The following is a 19,773-nucleotide window of genomic DNA, read 5'->3' as shown; positions in this document are numbered from 1 at the left end:
TAATCGTTCGCGCGTCGACCGGCTCTCAGGATCTGCCTGGCTTCAGAGAAAGGCAATAAATGTAGCTTCCGAGGCAACGCTCCTCTAGTAGATTACCTCTCCCCTCAGTAAGCTCAATTAAAGTTAGACGTACATATGTGAAGTTAGGTAGATACAAAACGTACAAAAGCCTTCTGCTCCGGTGTCCAGCAGAGGTTAATTTGCAGCAAAATTTTACCCCTCCATAAACGACCGGTGTAATGGGGGGGGGGGAAGAATCGGGTAAATGTGTCTGGTTGTTTTTTCCTTGCCGGTGAAGTTTCATCCCAGCTGTTGCAGTTCGGGATGGTCGGTTGGGCGTAAGCAAGTATCTGTACGCACGCATATTTAGTTGAATAATAATACCCATTTGAGAATTGAACCCTCGTCAAAAGCTGTGACCTAGACGCCAACCCTAATCACGTGAAATCCCAAACTGCCCGTCAGGTACCGATTGCAGAGACCTGTAGTCGAAACAATATCCAAATAACAAATGTAGCTTCTTCTTCTAAGAGTGAGCGAGGAAACGGATAAAAAATAAAAAACAAAAAAAAAAAAAAGGAAAGAAGCAACTTTTAGTACGTCGTGATACGTAAAATTGTTAATTTTGTAGAGTTGTAAATGGAAAAGTGAAATTCAGTACCCTCGGAGAGATTTTGGATAATCCTTGAACAGGAGTGAAAAGTTTTCATTTTGTAATAAAGACCCTTGCACCACTTACCGAGTATTATTCGTGCCAAAATCGTTACGGAACCTTTACTCTTTTCACACTCCGGTTATCAATTTTACTCGAAATCCGAGTCACGGTGAACGCTTTCGAAATAACTCCACGGTGAACAAAGCGAGCTTTAACGGTGCGAGCGCTTTTCGACCGAACTGTGAAAGTCAAGCCCGAATCGCTGGCCGGTTATTACGCAGCTTGTAAGTGATATTCCATTCGTTGAAGGAGTCGGCTTGTACAATTGGGTACAACAACGTTTCACGGTCCGACGCGAAAAACGGGGACCCCGGGTCCCGGAAAGTCGGCCCCAGGACCTAAAAGACCCCGTGAAACGGGGCGGATTCCTGGGTGGGGGTCTAAAACCGAAAAGGCGAAAAAGTCGAGTGGTCGAGAACACGAAACTTTCGATATACGAATTCTAAAATGAAGAATGTTCAGAGTTGCGAAATTGGTATTTGGGATAAATAACCCAGTAGGATAACCGTTTTCTCGAAAGTTCGTTTAACCAAACGCTCTTTTATCTAAAAAAAAAAAAAACCAATTTTAAGAACAGTCTGCATTCCGATTGAAAAAAGCACAGAATGTAAAGATACAAAAAAATGAATGTTCCGAAATTGGAAATTGAAAGCGGCTGATACTTTCAACAACCAACGAATAACGTCGATAATCAAAGTTCAGAACGAGGAAAATATCGATCCTTGAAACGAACCGAATCTCCTGAAAATTCGGAATTTGTGAAATTCGTCAACCGGATGCTAGTTTCGTTAGGATTATCTTCTTGTATTAGACGATCGTCCGTGTCATGAAAGAAAACAAATAATGCAAAGGAATAGAAAATATATTTTTGCAATAACATTCGAGCGGTACGTCTTTTCTCCCATATGTTTAATTCATTCGATACATCATCGCGTCAAGTTGTCAACTATCATCTGTAATTCAATTTTCGGATTTTCACCCCGTCTACTTTTTGGTCCCTCGCGTTTCTGCGCCCCCGTCCCGTTTACCCGATTCTCTCCTCTCTCGGACGTAATTCAAACCTCTCACCTTGATCGCCGGCGCTGGTCAAGGCCGTAAAAATCGCGATGACGGTGATAACCGGGGGCGATAGCGAGCCGGGCCTCATCTCCAAAGCGAAGCGAGCAACTCCTACGCTTTTCCCCGGCCTGACCTCATCACCCCGCTGCGTTAACGTCGAGACTTTTCTCCTCCTGTCCAAAGGGGTGCTTTCCTTTTCCTCGATCTCACGCCTAATTTCTCGTCCCGCAACACACTTCTCGTCGCACTGAAGACACAACGCGACCGCTAACTTTCCCGCGGCACGTATATGATGCACGTAACGATTGCGGCCGATGAATTATCGGCGTTTGATCACCACCCCAGATTTCTCCGCAAGCTTCGCTACAGAGGCTTGACGTGTCGTCGTACAAACGAGCTATCCGGTGTCACCACAAAGGGGTGATTTACCACCGTCCCGATATTGAGTTCCTCATTCCCTAACGACAGCAACGAACTCATTACGAACTCGTTTCCCACTCATCTACCCTTGTTAATTTAACCCCTATTCTCGCGTTGTACGTAGTTCGTTATTAAACGCAGGAATACGCGAGTACGCTGTGCATGATATTATCAAATACCGTCAGGCATTTGCGAACGCGGAAAACTTACGTGACGCGAAATAACTAATTATTCACACGACGCGGCAACATTTGACAAAAGTTGGTAGAAACGTTTCGTTGTTTTACTCTTGTTTTTCCGTTTATTCGTAAAAATTACTATTTAAATTTGACATTCACGTAACTATCATCCGTTAAAAGTTGCGTCACAGACGAGGACGAGGAAATAAAATTCAATACTCGCGAAGAAATCCTTCACGACAGCTCGTCACAATTTTACAAAATAATTTATAAATCTTTTCACCATCGCACTTCACTTTAATGATTTGTGAAAAGAATGAAAACAAGTAACAAACAAACAGCGCGAAACACGAATCACCAAACGTTATCACGTGTTTATTATTACGTACCGACAAACGTAATTCGCGTATTTAATCACACGCAGGTTATTTATTCTGTCACAAAATTTCTTCAACGTTTACGAAACACGCTCAAACACGATTAAATTCTGCACTAAGGCACCCTGTTTTTTCGTCAGATTTATTACAGTACGTTATACGAAAACCTTAAATTTTCACTTCAAATGACAAGAGAGAGAAAAAAAAGAAAACTGTTCCTCTCCTCCGCCCGGCGATTAACAGCGATCCTACGGATAACTCGACGCCGTGTGGACGCTTACGCGACTCTGGGAGATTCGGGACCGAGCAGCTTCGCCTATCCCCACCCATCGGCGTCGCGGCGCCCGCGTGGGTGCGACGAAAAGACCACGGGGCAGGGGGGGGGGGGGGAGAAGACGGAGGTGTAGCGACAGCCGCGTTCGCTAAACGGCGACGGACGTGCGGAAAAAATGTCATATGCTACGAATGGGAGGACGGGAGATTTGTGAAAGGAGATTAATATTTGGGGTGGGGATGAAATTCCGAATTTTGAAAACTTCCGAGAGCGTGGTATTTCGAATTTTTCGACGGGGAAACTTACGAGTAAAGAAATCAAACTCTGACGATGCTCGATATTCCGGAAGGGCGTAACTCCGACGAGTCAAAGTTCCGAAAGTGCGAGAGTGAGAAAATTTGAAAATGATCCAAGATTTTCAGTTCTGCGAATTTTTGACTTGGTTAAATTTCACCACTTTGATCTTTCTTCGTTTTGGATTCACGATATTTTTACGTTCGGAGTTACGGTCATTTCGATTTTTGGTTTTCTTATATTCGCCAAAAAATAATTCGAAATTAGGCGATTTCGAAACTTTTTAAAATCGAAATTTCAACCCTGCCCCGAATATTTGCGCCCTGTGGTATAATTTTATAATTTGGAGATCGGCACCGACGATAGTCAGCGAATCGGCAACTTTTTTTCCCCTCTTTCGTTGAAAGAAAAAAAATAAATAAATAAATAAACTGTGATACCTACGAGTCGTGTTAATGTTTGTATAAATAATATATTTGCACCGCAACGAGTGGATTATTTACTTACGTAGACGGGTTTAAATTTTCAATACCTATCTTGCATTACATATCGAATGGATTATTATTACACGGATGAACCCGTTCTTTCGATTAGTTTGAAAGGATTTTCAAATTTTGCTGAACGTGGTATATGGCTTTGAGAGAATAGGTAGAATTCATTTTGTCTCTTCGCAATTGATAATCAATTCGGTTCGTTTTTGTACTAATTTTCGGATTCCCATATCTGGCTATTGTACATTGAATATGTATTTCGGCAAGCTGCATAGCTGTACTGTATTATAGTTTCTATAAACTATCGTTGAAATTTCAGTTTTCCAGACCAATAATTCTGCAAAAGAAACCATTTTTAATCATACCTCTTTGAATTTAATCGTTGGAAAGAATCCGCGAACAAGTCTTATTACTATTATATGTTAACCGTCTGTCAGGTATATTTCTTTGGTTAATACAAGAGCCTGCATGGTAGTTGTAAAATTTTCCAAGTTTCGGTACTCACAGATTTGGAGAAATTTTGAAAGATGGTAGATTCATTTCGATAATTAAAATTTTCTTTCGACTGAATTAATCGAGCCTGAATTCGAAAATCTTTCATCGAAAGTAGAACAGAACAGTTCTTCGCCCGATCGATAGATTCGTTGTTTACAATTTGCGTTGCTTCGAGTTTAAGGACAAATATCAATCAAAAAAAAAAAAAAAAACCCAAAAATATTTTTCCATTCTTAAACGTGAAACAGATCGAACTCCGAGTCCCAAAAATATTGTGAAAAATTCCACCTCGAAAGGAGTTTTCAAAATTCAAACGGGTCAGTATGCGATCCGAAATGAAGCAAGAAATAACCGTTGTGTCAATAATTCAAAGGTGTAGGGTAGAATTTATCGCCGAGAAGAAAACCGTTCAAATGAGATCCCCATTCGAGCAGGTCGTTCGTCTTGAGTGTCTGGCTTTATACCTGCAGACGATGTAATGGCCGCTATTGTAGATCTGCGTTGCTCGTTTAAACGCTAATCATACACGGGATTATTGCGCGACATTCAGCCTTGTTACATATACTTGTTGATATTTTTCTTCTGCTTCGTAGCGTTTTTATTTTGCCCTCTGTGTGTTTCGATTGCTGTATTCAACAATAAATTTCTGGGTACATATTCGACTTTTGATAAAAGACGAGTCGTTATTTCCGACCAACAAAATTGATTCTTTCATTATCCTGCCCTTTTTCCTCAACGCTTTTCCGTCCCTCTTTTTCCCCAACCCTTTCAACGGCTTATTCCCCACCGCTAGATAGTGACGAACAACCGTCGGCTCCACGATCTCCGCTGGGTTGACGGCTGACAAATACGTGGGCCGGCTGATGTCTGCGGTATTACGAAAAAAGAAAAGGAAAAAAAATGAAGGAGGGGAGAGAAAAAAGGTGGACACCCGACCGCAACGGAATCCAGGGAATCGATCGAATATATTAAGACTTTCTGAAAGCTATTTATCAGCTAAAAAAGTGCATTCTTCAAGATTACATCTTCATGGTTTACGGGTATTTGACAACAAATTCGAAATCAAAAATACTGCGACCGAAGTCAAATAGCCCGAATTAATTTAAAACGTAAATGTGAGAAGACTTCTCAACGTGAGGGGGGAAAAATATCGAATTACAATAGTTTACAACAAAGAAAATGAAATAATTGTTTATAGAGACGATGTATATTATTCTGTTGTTTAGATATACTATGGCTGATTTTTACGGCAAATGATTTTTCCTGCAGTGATCGCACCAGAATTCAGTGAAATTTTTTTTTACTTATCGTTAGTCAGTTTGTCGTCTTTAATTATTCTCCGGCTACAGGGATTTGTTTGATAAAATTCCGCACCGTCAACTTCAGTTCTTTTACATCCCAACGAAAAGCCTTGCTATTATCATTCTGTTGTATTAAAATTTTACAAAAGTGAGAAAAATCGTATAAAATATAAATTTATATTTTATTCGATTCACCTCATTTTTTAATTACTCCTTTCGCCTGTAGCTTCTAAAACAAAAGCTTGCCCACTTCTACCTTCGTCTCAAAATTGTCGTTTTTTTATCGAAGAGTCGATGAAACAAATTTAAATCCAATCAATTGAGGCTGTTCATTCGAAAATTGGGTTTCCGTGTTTTTGGGAGCCGTAAAAATCAGACCCGTGGTTCAAAAAATCTAAAATTCAGTGAAACATTATTTTTTCTTTTGTACACACTCTACACCGTGCTTAAAAATAAATAAAATCGTCGACGGCGAGGGACAGACGTATGTCGGTTTGGGGTGAAATGCCTAATATATATATATATATATATATATATATATATATATATATATATATATATTAGATATATATATATATATATCTATCGAGAAAACGGATGCGATTTGAGCGATGATTAAACTTGACCTCCGAAGTTTAGCCAAGTTCGAAAACTTTTGATACGGAGAAAAGTAAATTCATCATCACGAAGGGAGGAAGCGAACCAGCCAGTTAGCCACGGAGGAAAACGCTCTTGGGGGAATGAAATATTTAGGGCTTCGTGTATAAATTATATATACATATATTGTATATTCAAGTTGTATAATCAAGCTCTGATATATATATATATATATATTTGACACGCGGAAGATTAATTACAGGTGTATTATTAAACGCGGCAGTAAAACAGGGGAGGGGATTTAAAACTTTGCCAAATTGACATTATATTAGGCAATTTCAAGTTGCTCCGTAGCTTTCGACGAAGCACAAGGGAACATTCTTTTTCCGGATTTCGAAAATACAGAGACCGAAGTAGGTGCGAGTTTATACGCGGATATAAAGAGGGGTCTTAGCGTCCGAAGGAATCTATTTCGCCGGTTATCTACGTCGCGCTTAGCGCGTCAGATCTCGGAAAATGTAGGCGCGTGGTACCGCGGCGGCAGAAGACGAAATCCCACACTCAGTTCTTATCGCCGGAACCAGACTGGCCTATTTTCCGCCCACTTTTCCGAATCTCTTTTGTTTCTTAGGATCTTCATCCGCCGCAGGTACAAAAGCCGCGTGACTTTGGGTTTGTCGTTCGCCTTTCTCTTATCCTCGATACATCGAGTCGCTCGAAGAGTCGGAGAAAATCGTGGAAAAGGAAGGAGAAATTATTGTCGGTAGAATATTTTACTTTACGCGCGGGAAACGCGTGAGGGGAAATCGGTTTCTACACGGAGAGATAAATATGAGAAAAATTACCCTGCTGTTACTATAATCGTGATGTAAAAGACACCTGATGCAGTTTTTATTGACGCATGTTACAAAAATTATAGGTTTTTATGAAAAAAATTACTACCTTGCTTGGAAACTATGTATTTCGGTAGCACAAAATTTAAAATGTGACGACGCATTTTTCTGATGCAGCACGGTAAAAACTGCATTAAGTGTCTTTTACATCACGATTATAGTAACAGCAGGGTAATTTTTCTCAGATTTTTCTCTCCGTGTATACAACCGAAATCATTTTATCGTTATTTTGAAAACGGCGTGTAATTATCGAACCGATCATTATTTTTTATTTCAACAAATATAGGGTAGCAAAAATCCCATGGGTTTTAACTTGTTTCAAATTTTACCGCGAATTAATGGTGCTGCTGCTGCTGCTGGTGCTTCATTCAGTGTGCTTCCATAATCCGTTAAAATGCGTGCATTGTCCGGAAGCAGCTTATAAAATGCATGGAATTGAAATAAATAATTTCAACTACTGTGTGTTATTCGAAATTTTCACTGTATTTCTTTTTTTTTTTTCTTTTATTTTATCTATTTCTTTTCTCTACTGTTCGATCGGTGAAACAAGGTTGCGGGTGGCATTGAACCTGAATAATGTATCTCACTCGGAGAATTGTACTTGCGAGATTATCGGATTTGGCTGAGAGATTGTGAGAAGGAAACAAGAGAGAGAGAGAGAGAGGGAGAGAGGAAATGAAAAACCTCGCAACGAAAATAACGGGCAAAAATCGCGATTTATGTATTGAAATTTGAATAATCGAGCGGGTGACTTTTACCTCCCTCCGATATTTTTTCTCCTACTCTTCCTTGTTTCAATTCACTTTTCGTTGCGAATTCCTGTTACCACTCAGCTGATCGGTAAAATTTTTAAAACGTGAAACCCAGATTACGTAACGCTCGTTTATATAATTACCTCTACACGTACCGCGATTTTTTCTTTAGCCCGATTTTTCCCACTGGCGAATATGTACGTCGATTGAAGTAAAATTATGAGAGGTTAATGAAAATGGGACACAAGCACGCGTTTAGACATATAACATGCGAATTGATTTCACGTGAGGGAAAAAATTACGATTCAACCGCTTCGTTGATCCTGTAATGAAATCCGACTAATTGGTTCGCGACCCTGTTCGAAGCACGCCGCTTATATTTCGCAAACCGAATTCAAGATTCGATCCCGCGATCGGGTTTTAAAAACCGCCATTAAATTATCCCCGCTATATAGGAACGTCGGTTATAACTGGGAAATGTATTATGCAGGTACCGGCGCGAAGTGCCTCGCCACGGTTAATTCGATTCATTTCAGTGCAGAAACCCAGCTCGTTCAACGATTCAATCCTACCTCGTAAAAGGGTTACATCTGTACGCCATTTTCTCGATCCTACGTTAAATTGAAAAGAGAACGTGGAAAAGGAATTTTTAAGGTTGAAAAATTAACGGGAAATATAGCGGATACGTCGGATGACCAAAAGGCGCAGTTTACATGGAAATTGTTGCATATTTTTCACATTTATTTTACCATCGCATATCGGATTTTCATAACTAGGTATTTTGAATCGGCGACGGCAAAGGAGGACAAGCCCTGAACGTAAAACAAAAATGATTGAATATCCCGAACACTGTAATAAAATAGGATGAAGTGTTTGTTCCGCCCACTTTTTTTTGTTGCGTCTAAAAAAACAAACATTCATTTTCTCTCCTATTTCTATACGACGAAGCTTCGTTATTTCTGCAAGAAGGAAAAGAAAAAAAAATTTCCATATTTCCGTCATCTCGCAGACAAAAATGAAAGACTTTCAATTTGGTCCAACCAGTTTATATCATACACTAGGCCGGTATATTTAGCTCTGATTTTTTCCGCAGTCTGTAAATTCGCTTCGCATTCGACTCTTCGGGTTCGTGAACGAGTTCGGGTAGTTGCAGAGACTCGAGTTGTTTGATTTCCTCCCTCATCAGGTGCAACACTTGACCCGAGAGCTTTGTAAAAGCAGACGAAGAGGGCCTATCCCCAAGTGGCACGGTGTATAATAGATATTTTTATACTTTAAATAGTTGCGAATCCCCTGCAATTATCAGCACGCGTCTATTTTTTTCCCGTTTTCATTCTGTTTTCGTTTCGTTTTCTTTCACCCGCCCGCTTCGAAAGTCGCGTCGCCGCGACTCGACCCGCAATCAGAGCCGTGTGTTTCCTGTCCTTTGACGCCGGGATTTTTAGCTTAATGCTTTCGGATATGAAATATTCATAAGCGACTGATATGCGGCCAGTCATATTTATCCGCGTATATATAGCGCATCTAGAATTAGACTGGAAATAGTCGGCCGCGAGCTTTTCCGAACGTTTCTCACGTGCGTTTATGCCTCGTTCACGGCAAGGCACGCGTGCAGCTGCGGTACTCATAAAACATGCATTTACCATTTCCTGCTTCAATATTTTAACGCCATTAACAAGTCGGGCTTACAACTTTCTTGTACGAGTAGCTTCTGCGATCGTTCAATGTCTAGGTTGTAATTACTATCCCTCATTTTTTCTCCTCCCCCATCCGCAGCTCTCGACGAGGCTTTAATAAGACGGTTCGAAAACAAAAAATAATTTTTCTTTTTTGACTTTCAACTGAAATAAATAAATTTCGATCCGCACATCGATTAATAACTGAAACCTTCGTTCAATACTTGTAAAGTTTGTTTTTGTCTTTTTCACGTAGATAAATAAGTTAAATATGGGTGCATATTCGGAAAAAAAAAAGAAAACCGTTTTCACCAAGATGCGATGGACTTTATCGTTATTAACGCTCTCAGGGGCAGTATAATGAGAGCCTGATGGGAGATCACGTTTGGGGTTTTTTGGGGTTTGATAAGAAAAAGTCCGTACGAAGATAGAAAAAGTATGAAAAATGTTCATTTTTAAGCTTTATTTTATCAATTCTTGTACTTTTGTAGTTTATTATTAATTATTATTTTTGAATAAAAATGATTGAAATGCAAAGCTGAAGTACGTTTAATTGTTATTTAGAATAAATGTTTCGGAAAATAGGTAATTTTTCTTAAAATCTGAAACATCGTTCTGGTTTCTACAGAAACAAACTTTATCTAATAAAACTATTTTTTGATTTATTAGTTACGTAGAAAAAAAAACAAAACTTGACATCTAGAACCCAGACTCAAAATTCTATCTAACCGGTGTGATTAATCGAAAACACAAAAGCTTCCACGGATCGCTGTAGTTACAGATACATGGAAAGAGGGATAAATTCGACGAGAATAAATTACGGCTCGCTCGGCGATACTCGAGATTTGTAAAGTTTGTTTCCGCGACGAGTTTTCGAATACAAGGAAGGTAACCAGCCTCGAAAATAAGAGAAGCAAGCGAAGAACGGAGAGTAATCATTGCGGCAAAGTGGGTCTGAAGAATAAGACTCGGACAATAAGCCATCGAAAATTCGTAATGCGAGGGGGTTTGAGTGACACGTGTACGAAACCCTCGTTGAGCATAAATCTTTCGCTCCGACGTAAGGAGGAGGAGGAGGAACGGACGGCGAAAAAAATCGAGTCGAATGGGCGCGGAAAGCGAAAGCAAAAAAAAAAAAGGAAAAGAAGATAAGAGTGAAGTAGAGAAAAGAAAAGGGAAGAAAATGCAGAGAAGCAGGAAGCGATGTTGCGAAGAGATGCGAAGAAAGAAATAAGGAATAAAGGTACTCGTATATAGTGCGGAGGTAAGACCGAGTAACGAGACAGCTGAGAGTTTCGTTCACCCTCGGAATGCACTCGTATAAGACACTCACATTTTTGCTTCTTTATTGCGCTCATCTTTCATATTTATGGCTCGTTGTAGGCGAAGGGGACGAGGACGAGGACGAGGACGAGGATCAGCGAAGCGGCCTCGGTCGACCCCGGATAGAACGGCTTCGGTAATGAGAGCGAGGTATTAAAAGCCTGAAATAAAGATTGAACAAATAAATTAACGAAATGAATAAATACGACGGAAATTACGAAGGCTTTTCAGCGGTCACCGTTGAAATTCCAACCGCGTGGCGCAGCCGGACGGAAGCGTGGGTTCAAGTTTATAAAAATTTTAACAGTCGAGCGGAGATAAACGGTACCTGAAACAAAAATTAACAATTTTACACGACAACGATTTTTGGTAAAAATTTACCGTATCGGCAATTGTACGAAACTCGGGAGGAGAAGCGGGTGCATTTTTCTCTATGGAATATATATAATACAACGTTTTTTGACCGATAGACCTGCGACTTGGCCTTGCGCGGTAGTTTTATATGAGGAGGGGCAAAGTATGATGGACGAGGACCGAGGATAAATTAGATCGCTTGGTCGCCAAGAGAAAGTGGACAATCGATCACTTTCGTCATTTGGAGAAATTTTTCTTCGTTGTACATATGAGGCATTCCGTCCAAAACCGACGTCTGACCCTCACCGTCGGTGATTTGTTTTATTTTTAAGTACATTGTGGAGTACAGGAATGAACAAAGAATTCGTAAGGAAAATTTGAATCCAATCGATCGGGGTTATTCGTTCGATAATCGGGTTCTCGCGCGTGTTGTGAGGAGTAAAAGTCAAACCCGTGGCCCAAAAATGTTAAACTCGGTGAAAGATGATTTTTTGTACACTCTAAACCATGCGTAAAAATATAAAAAAAAATCAAAATTGCCGATAGTAAGGGTCAGACGTAGGGTCGGTTTGGAGTGGAATGCCCCGTATATATAAAAAGGCCGCGTTCAGATAGCGGCACGAAAAATAGCCTCTTCCGGTCGCTCTGAGAGTGCATGGGGTTATATGTACCTACTTTATACGTGGCGTGGTAGGAAATTTTTGCGTATCGAATAACATATCGGGTCTCGTGAGTCGTGAATCTTTTGCTAACCCTTCTCTCTTGTCTATTTATCCGTATACGTCTATCTCCTTCTCTCTTTCTCTCTGTCAGGAATTCCGAAGAAACCGAAGGTCGATTCTTTGAAAGGGCATCGCTGCTTCCTGCAGGAATTACAAAAACGCCACGCGCAAGTTCCGCAAAAATAAAAGACTTTTTTTCCCTAATCTTTTGGGGAAATTCGTTTGCGGACGGATGAAATATTTTCACAGTTGTCGTTCAACGTTCGCTGTGTTCTCGAAGGAATTGACAACCCTTTTGATCCATCAGCACTTCGCCTCTGAAATGCATGCATCGTATCCCGAATCGTACACGAATGTGTGCAACTGTCACAGCTATGGTGATACGAAGCGCCTTTGCCTCGAAGCATCGCGTTGGTTCATCTTCGGTGATTCTACACCGAACCTTGTCTCCGCCGGTCTGTAAAATTCCGCTTCATGTTTTCAATCGAAATACCGCAAGTCGCGGGTATTTTCGATAGCCCGAGGAACCATTTCCTCCGAAACACCGAAGTGGGGTTGAAGTTGGAACTTGAAGTGAAGAAATCAAACTCTGATGAAACAACAAAGTCTCGAATGGTCGAAAAACGGTTCAAGGTTTCGAAAATTCAAGTTAGAATAGAGCAAAGTTTCGAAATATAAAGTTAAGTTAAATATAAAATATGCTTGTACTGCTTAGTTTACCCAACGAGTGGGTGTAAAAAACCAAAATAAAAAAACAAAAAACGAAAATCAGAATGACCAAAATTCCGAACGTAAAAATATGGAACATCCGAAACAACGAAAGATCAAAGTGGCGAAATTTCACCAAGCCAGAAATTCACATAACTGAAAATCTTCGATCATTCGGAAGTTCGACGTGTCGGATTTTTAAATTTTCTCATTCTCGCATTTTCGGAACTTTCAATTATCGGAGTTACGCCCTTCCGACATTTTTTACCATCCGAAATTTCCCCTTTCGGAACTTTGAGCATCGGTTTTCGATCAATACGAAAATTCGATATTTCGTCAAAGTTTGATTTCTTTCCTCCAAGTTTCTCCACGAAAAAATTCAGAATTTGGGCGCTCTCGGAAGTTTTCAAATCCGGAGCTTCAACCGCGTCCAAAAACACCCGCAAAATCTAAAATTTGTCATTTGAATTTCGGCAAACGGTTTAACTTCCGTAATACATAAAATACGATACCGATTACACTCTTCGATTACTTGTACACCATTCCGCAGAGTCATTCGAAACTCTCAATATTCTCTCAAGATTAATCGGTACACTTTCATCAGCTTTATCAGCATAGATGCAGCTTTCCTTCGGATTTGAAGAGGCCGCGGTCCGTGAAGCGTAAAATTTCTCCGCATACCTGATACGAAAATGCGACGGCAAGCGGATGAATTCTGCAGGGCTTGAGACGCGTTATTCGCGATAGATCATTCAGCTCGGTACATCCGGCGTTGGAACTGCTGCAGATGTCAGCGCGTGACGTTGCATCCGCAAGTCGGAAACAGGTGTCGTATGTACATCGAGCTGGCTCGATAATCAAGACTAACGAGGGAATTCGAGTCGGTTCCATTGTCCCTCGGACCGCTCTCCCTGACCCGGCGGAATCCCGCGGGATACAATCGAGCCGAGTGACGATTGTTCGAGTATTAGTTTTATGCCATGTAAAATGGTTTTAGTCATCGTGTGAATTGTAAGGTGATTTGGAACGCTTTCGTCGTAAAAGGAATCACTGAAAACCTTTTGGATACGCCATGCCTCCTGTGTATAACACAAACGTGTCACATCGGGGTCACTGGAGACCCAACGTCGAAAATCATTGCGCAGAAACGGAGATATCGATTCGAATAACTTGAAAAAAATGCGGAATATGTCTTTAGCTAGGAAATTTCGAAGCAAATTGGTTATCTGGAGCAAAATGAAATTTTGAGTATGCAAAAAAAAATTCATAAAACAACGAAATACCGGAAAATGGATCATTTTACTCGAAAAATCATGATTCAATGAATTTTCAACATTTTGAACTCAAAGTCGACTGAGTAATTCTCAAGACACAGATATCTTAGAAAAAACAATATCCAGAGATCCTGTGCGATGAGAAAAGGTATTTATTTTGGTGAGTGAAGTTGGATTTTTGGAAGAAGAGAATGAATTAAAGATTTTAACGGTCTTTCATTATTCATCTTCGATCAAATTGGACTGTTTTGAATGTTTTTCAATTGCGATTTACGGGGAACATACTATGGAGTCATTTTGACCTCGATGTACAGTGTAAGGGTTAAATGAAACCTTAAAATACGCCACGAGGAACGACCAATTTATAATTAAATTTTCAACTTCCCGTTTCTCTGTTTTCAGAGGAAATATTTGCAAAATTTATATTTGTCGTATTCATTACGCTAAAAGAAAATAAAAACATTCAGATTTTTACGAATATCGGTACTCGGAAATTTCTCGAGTCGCTGATCACGGATCTGAATTCAGATTTGCGAAATTCAAAATGGCAAGTCCAATGTAGTGAGAAAAAATCTAAAAACATTCGGATTTCGGTAGAAATTAGTAACGAATCCAAGGTCGGACTTCCAAAATTTGTAACGATGGATGAAAAGAAAGAAAAAAAAAATCGTAATATATTCCTGTAATATAAGCATTCGAGTCTGAATTTGTAGTTCGAAATTCGAATTCGATATTAATATTTATTTCCTGTGAACTTGAAATCTGCAGTGTGAAAACGGGAAGCTCGAAGGCTGGCTCGCGGTCAGTCTAAAGCCGCTTATTTTAAAATCCAAGTCAAGCCTGATTTGCGTCGGCCAAAAAATGTTTTTCTCCTATTTTCATCTCGCTGATTGGCCGACGCGAACAGATTTTCGTCCGCAGTCAGCGGAGATTCATGCGATGCGATAAAAGCCTCGAGAGTGTATGATAAGAGGGAAGAAAAAAAAAATGTAAATTCGTTGGATACGGAGCGAGGGGTGGTTGAAGGGGAAAATATATGTATAGAGGCGGATTCGCTCTCGGAAACTTGTTATTATTCCCATTCAAATCGACTCTTTCGGTGCGTTTCGCTCCGTCATTCTACAGCGTAGCGAAATATTCGTGGCGATAGAAGACACTCTCTTTGGGCGCGATGACCCGAACCCGGAAAGAGAGAAACACGTTATCCCCATTTCTTGGTCGGCGCGTTTCGCGCTGTCTGTTGCATAAATTGGATCGTTGCAAAAATAAGAATTAGCCAGGAAACGTTAACGCGCCGTGGCAGCGGCAGCTGGCCTGATGAATATTTTTTCACTCGGATCCGGGGCGAAAGTTTCTTGCGGCCTTCAGAACTGACGAAAACTCGAATAAGCCTGAAATTATACAGGCCTGTTATTACCCGTAATAACATTCAATTTTATACCCCGTTTCTAACCAACGGTTTTATTGTAGGGCTTGTTTTATCGTACTTCATTTTTTTTTTTTTTTCAAGGAGGTTTCTGAGGTAAGAGCAGTAGAAAATTATCATTTCATTGTTTCATTGTGGCTAGACTAATCGACGGAATAGAATGAAACTAAAATGCATTCGACGGCTGAAAATTTCCGCTTTGAAACAAAAAAGCAGAAAAATGCAATTATCTTAAAAATTAAGTCCCGTACGTCACGTCGTCGGTTAAAGTGGAACTGTACAGAAAACGATTGGCAAAACTGAATACAAAAACCCAGACTTTTTGTAATCGTTAGGTAATATATACTCTAGGTTCATGTGGAACAGATTTTTCATTCGACCTTTCGTTTTAGAAAAATAAATAAAAACGTTCCCGGCAATAAAATTTCAATTTGTTAAAAATCCACTGCATCAAAACTTGCAATTAGAAGAATATATCGACGATTCGAAAATGACTTCGTTTTTATATTTCCGATATTCCTTCGGCTCTTACCTTAGAAACCTCCTGAAAAATGTAAGCTGATTTTCAAAAAGAAGTGTAAAAAATTCGTGATGAAATCCACACACACAGATTTCTGAATCAAATAAAAATTTTTTACTTCGAGCAATCAGCGTTGCGAAGAATTGATTTTTGTGAAACAAAAAAAAAAAAAACCCAACCAAAGTATCTTTTTCTTTCTTCTCAACCTCACCCGATTGAATATTTTTTCTGCAATGAAATTGATCATTTCTTGACGAGTTCATAATTTTCTCCAACCGAGTCAACACAATCTTCACGCCGTGTCTGTGTATTTAAAAAATTCTCCAAATCACAACAAAGTAACATTCATTCATCGGTATTCTAACACTGCGAACACTTGTTCATATTCACGGAAAGCTCAAATACAAAAGCTTAAGGTTAGAAACTATCGGTTTATTGCTCCACTCGTCTCTCCTGGCGTAAAAATTTCGTCAAAATTCACGGCGATAAAACCCTAAGACCGGCATAAGTGTGAATTTTCAGACAGAGATGTAACGTCTCGTGTAGTTCGTCATAAGTATAAGTGATTACGAAAAGCTCGCGTATAAAAGCTGAGATAGAGGATTAAGATTCACCGTAGTCCTCGGGCAACAGTGACTCGATTCCGGGGGCGGTAGGGATGCAAATTAGGGAGTCGCAAATTGCATGGAAAAGATAAGCTGCACGCACGGGTAAGTGAACGTGTCGCAGACACCGAGGGAAAAAGAAAAACAGAGACAGAGACAGAGAAAGTGGAAGGGCGAATATTCTTTGCAGGCTGCTGAGGAGAATCGGATGTAAAACTCATCTCCATAATCTTATATATTCTATACGTCAGAGTGGTCATGGATACGGTCATTAAGTATCTCGAAATACGTAAAAGGGAAATGTTGTTTTTTAAGTTTCATCCCAAAGCCACCAAATTTTTCCATTTAACGTTAATTTGAAATTCGAAAATTTTAGCGATCTTGAGAGTAAAAAGTCAGACACAAAACGCCAAAAATCCTACCTTAAATATATAAAACGTTGAATTAAAATTGCGATTTGGGGAGTCCGCAGAACTTCGGCTGTATTTCATTTTCTCGATTTGTAGGACCATCCTGTCATACCTACCTACACGTTCACCGAATTTTGAAAACGAATCGCGACGTAATGGAAAATGGAAAATGTTTGCGAGATACCGACGCGGAAGTCCCAGAATATACGAAAGAAATTTCCGCAACGATGATCTGACGAATCGACGAGTCAAGAAAGGCAGGAAGGAAGGGACTCGAAGAGTTTTCAGGCCTTTATAAGCCGGCCAGAAACGACGTTGAATATCATCAAGGTCTCTAATGAGTCGAAAGTTGACAGCGTATGGCTGACAGATTAAGCGAGCGAGAAACTTCAAAAGTCGTTTAACGCGACCTGTTTCGTGGATAAAAGGAGGAGAATGGCGGTAGATGTTATACATCCGGAAAGAAAAGTTTCGTCGAAGAAGAAGAAGAAGAAGAAGAAGAAGAAAGGATGAGTGCTGAGATACTTAATTTCTTCGAAGGAAGGCAAATTCACGGAAAGAGTACCTCGAGGATTTCTTTTCTCTGATTTTTTACTATCTTTCTTATTCACACGCGCACACGCAGATAGAAGAATATTAAACGATTACTATCTTTCAAGTTGGCAAAATTTTTTCCAAACTACGATATAAACGGAACGTCTCGATAGCACAAGACTTGCCATTTCATTCAAGTTTATGGATAGAATTACACAGATTTTTGTGATTGGGTAGGAACTTTTTTTTTCTAGTTTTTACTATGAATATGTATTTTCATTGATATTGAAAACAGGAAGCTTGATTTTTTTTTCCCTTTTAAGTATGATGTAAAAATCGTTGATTACATAAGAATTTCGCGTTGAAAATTTCTTCGTAAATCTAGACATTAGAGTACTTGCTACTAATTCTATATCGAATAAATATCGAATCAATTCTGAATGTTTGAGATTTCTATAAATTTGTCAATATTGTTATAACTTATGATAAATCAGTACGAAATTCATAAGGCATAATTGCGAACTGTCTCAATAACTTTTCCTAGAACAATAATGAATACATGGTCATTCGCTACGCGAGGAAAGAAATTTCGTCACCTAAAGTAGAAAAACTTATTAATGCAAAAAGCAACGACCGGATTACACAACGACGCAAATTGCGTTCGTTATTTCCTATTAGTCAAAGTTAATCCGGACCGTTTCGAGTAGCTCAAACGTAAAAAGTATCTGAGACGGTCGAGTTGGCCGGGGATTCGACCGAATGAAGCAAGGTGTAAGTAAGCGAGTGGCATCGGGACGCCCGGCGTCGCGTCGCGTCGCGTCGTCGGTCTGGAGCTTTTGGTGAAACGTCCTACACGTAATTACAGCATCCGGCGTTCGGCAGCTCCGCTGTATCTCATCTTTCCGACCGGTTCTCATTCCGCGTTGCATTTCGCGGCTGAATGCAGCCGTAGGTAAAGAAAAAAACAAAAAAAAAAAACACAAAAAATAAAAAAAAAAAAAAACAAAAAGAGCCCAAAACCCTCGCCGCTGGTAAATTAAGGCAACGCGGAGCGATTATTCGGCAAAGTTTACTTCCCGCAAGCTAAATTTCGGCGTGTTGTGCAGTTGTTCGCTGATACGCGACTCTTCCTCGTTTCGCCAACTCTCTCGGAGTATCCAGTGACGTCATTATAATCCCAACGAAGGAACTCCGGAAGCCCGGTAACTTCGGGGAATTAGAGAGACTAGCCGCGTGCATCGAGCTGCAGCTATAACATATGTATGGGGAATTCCATGCCAAACCAACCGACGTCTGGCCGTCGTAATTTTCGATTTTGTTCAAAAAAATTTTCGGCGATTGTCACATCTCTGAAACAGTACCCTGAGTTGTTTCAGAATTTTTTATTCAAGTGGTTAATTATTTACAAATATTGAGAGTAATGTTGAAAAGTATCTGTTTCAAGATTCTTAAATACCTTGTTGTCTTTTCTACGCCTACCAATTTTTTTTTAATAAAAAAAGAGTTTTTTACTATTTCAGCACTTAATTTTTGTTTTTTTGTCAATCAAAGCTTTGTGTCTGGAAATTGTCTGAAAATTTCTTAAAAATTGTCAAAACTTCTATTCTTCACTGAGAACATTTCTAGACTGGTTTCATTACGAAGTTGATAAAAGAAAAACGTACAATTTGGAATATCCCGATCTCCGTAATGGAACAGGTCTAGAAATATTCTGAGTGAAAAATAGAAGTTTTGATAATTTTTGAAGAATTCTGAGACAGTTTAAACAATGTTTTAGTCGAGCAAAAAATTAAAAATCCTGAAAAAAAATGGCAAAAATGGAAAAAGGTAAATGAATTTTTTTTTTTTTTTTTGCTTCGACGTATACCGTCCATTATTCATACGGTTTTCTTTCTTTTGTTTCCGATAAGAAATAACATCGGTGAGATTGATCCTGAGCTAGAAATTCTAGAGATAATCAACCGCTGCTGCAGAGGTCACATGACTCGGTTTTCAAGAAAGAATCTGAAAATATCACCCTGCGAGAAATAATGGAAGCAGACTCTCGCCAAGTGGTCTGAGAACTTACGTAAGCCCGTCGTCTGGAAGAGACATTTATTTGCAGAAGTGTTCCTTTGTTTAGAAGGAGGGTAAAGAAAAGGAGGGACCGGTCTCAACGGTCAAACGAGCGGGCCAAGGAAAATGGAAGTAATAATAATCGTGATAAGCGTAATGAATCAGACCGGGTAAAAACGTTAGTTCGTTCGGATTAATTGAGCTGTCCGCGAGCCTGAATTATACAGGTAGGTATAGCACGGTGTATAATATTGCATTATAACCCATATAGATTACGCTTCCAGGGTGAATTTCGTCGAGGTCAGATTTGTCAGGTGAA

At 39.7% G+C, this 19,773-nt stretch overlaps 1 protein-coding gene across 2 annotated transcripts in view; it reads right to left on the bottom strand.

Moving 5' to 3' along the window:
• The window catches only part of LOC107221174 (alkaline phosphatase), a 244,915-nt gene that overhangs the window by 78,935 nt on the left and 146,207 nt on the right, over positions 1–19,773 (bottom strand). The window contains exon 1 of one of the 2 annotated variants that reach the window (XM_015660084.2): positions 1,784–3,019. The exons of the other annotated variant lie outside the window; for it this stretch is intronic. Coding sequence (XP_015515570.1) covers positions 1,784–1,862 — 79 coding nt within the window. The 5' untranslated portion in view covers positions 1,863–3,019. Of the gene's footprint in view, positions 1–1,783; positions 3,020–19,773 lie in introns of those variants that run through there. 2 annotated transcript variants of the gene reach the window in all.

This window comes from Neodiprion lecontei, chromosome 5 (genome assembly GCF_021901455.1).
Source record: "Neodiprion lecontei isolate iyNeoLeco1 chromosome 5, iyNeoLeco1.1, whole genome shotgun sequence".
Classification (NCBI taxonomy): domain Eukaryota; kingdom Metazoa; phylum Arthropoda; class Insecta; order Hymenoptera; family Diprionidae; genus Neodiprion; species Neodiprion lecontei.
The sequence above is the reverse complement of the archived record's forward strand: the minus strand, read 5'-3'. Positions and strand labels throughout refer to the sequence as shown.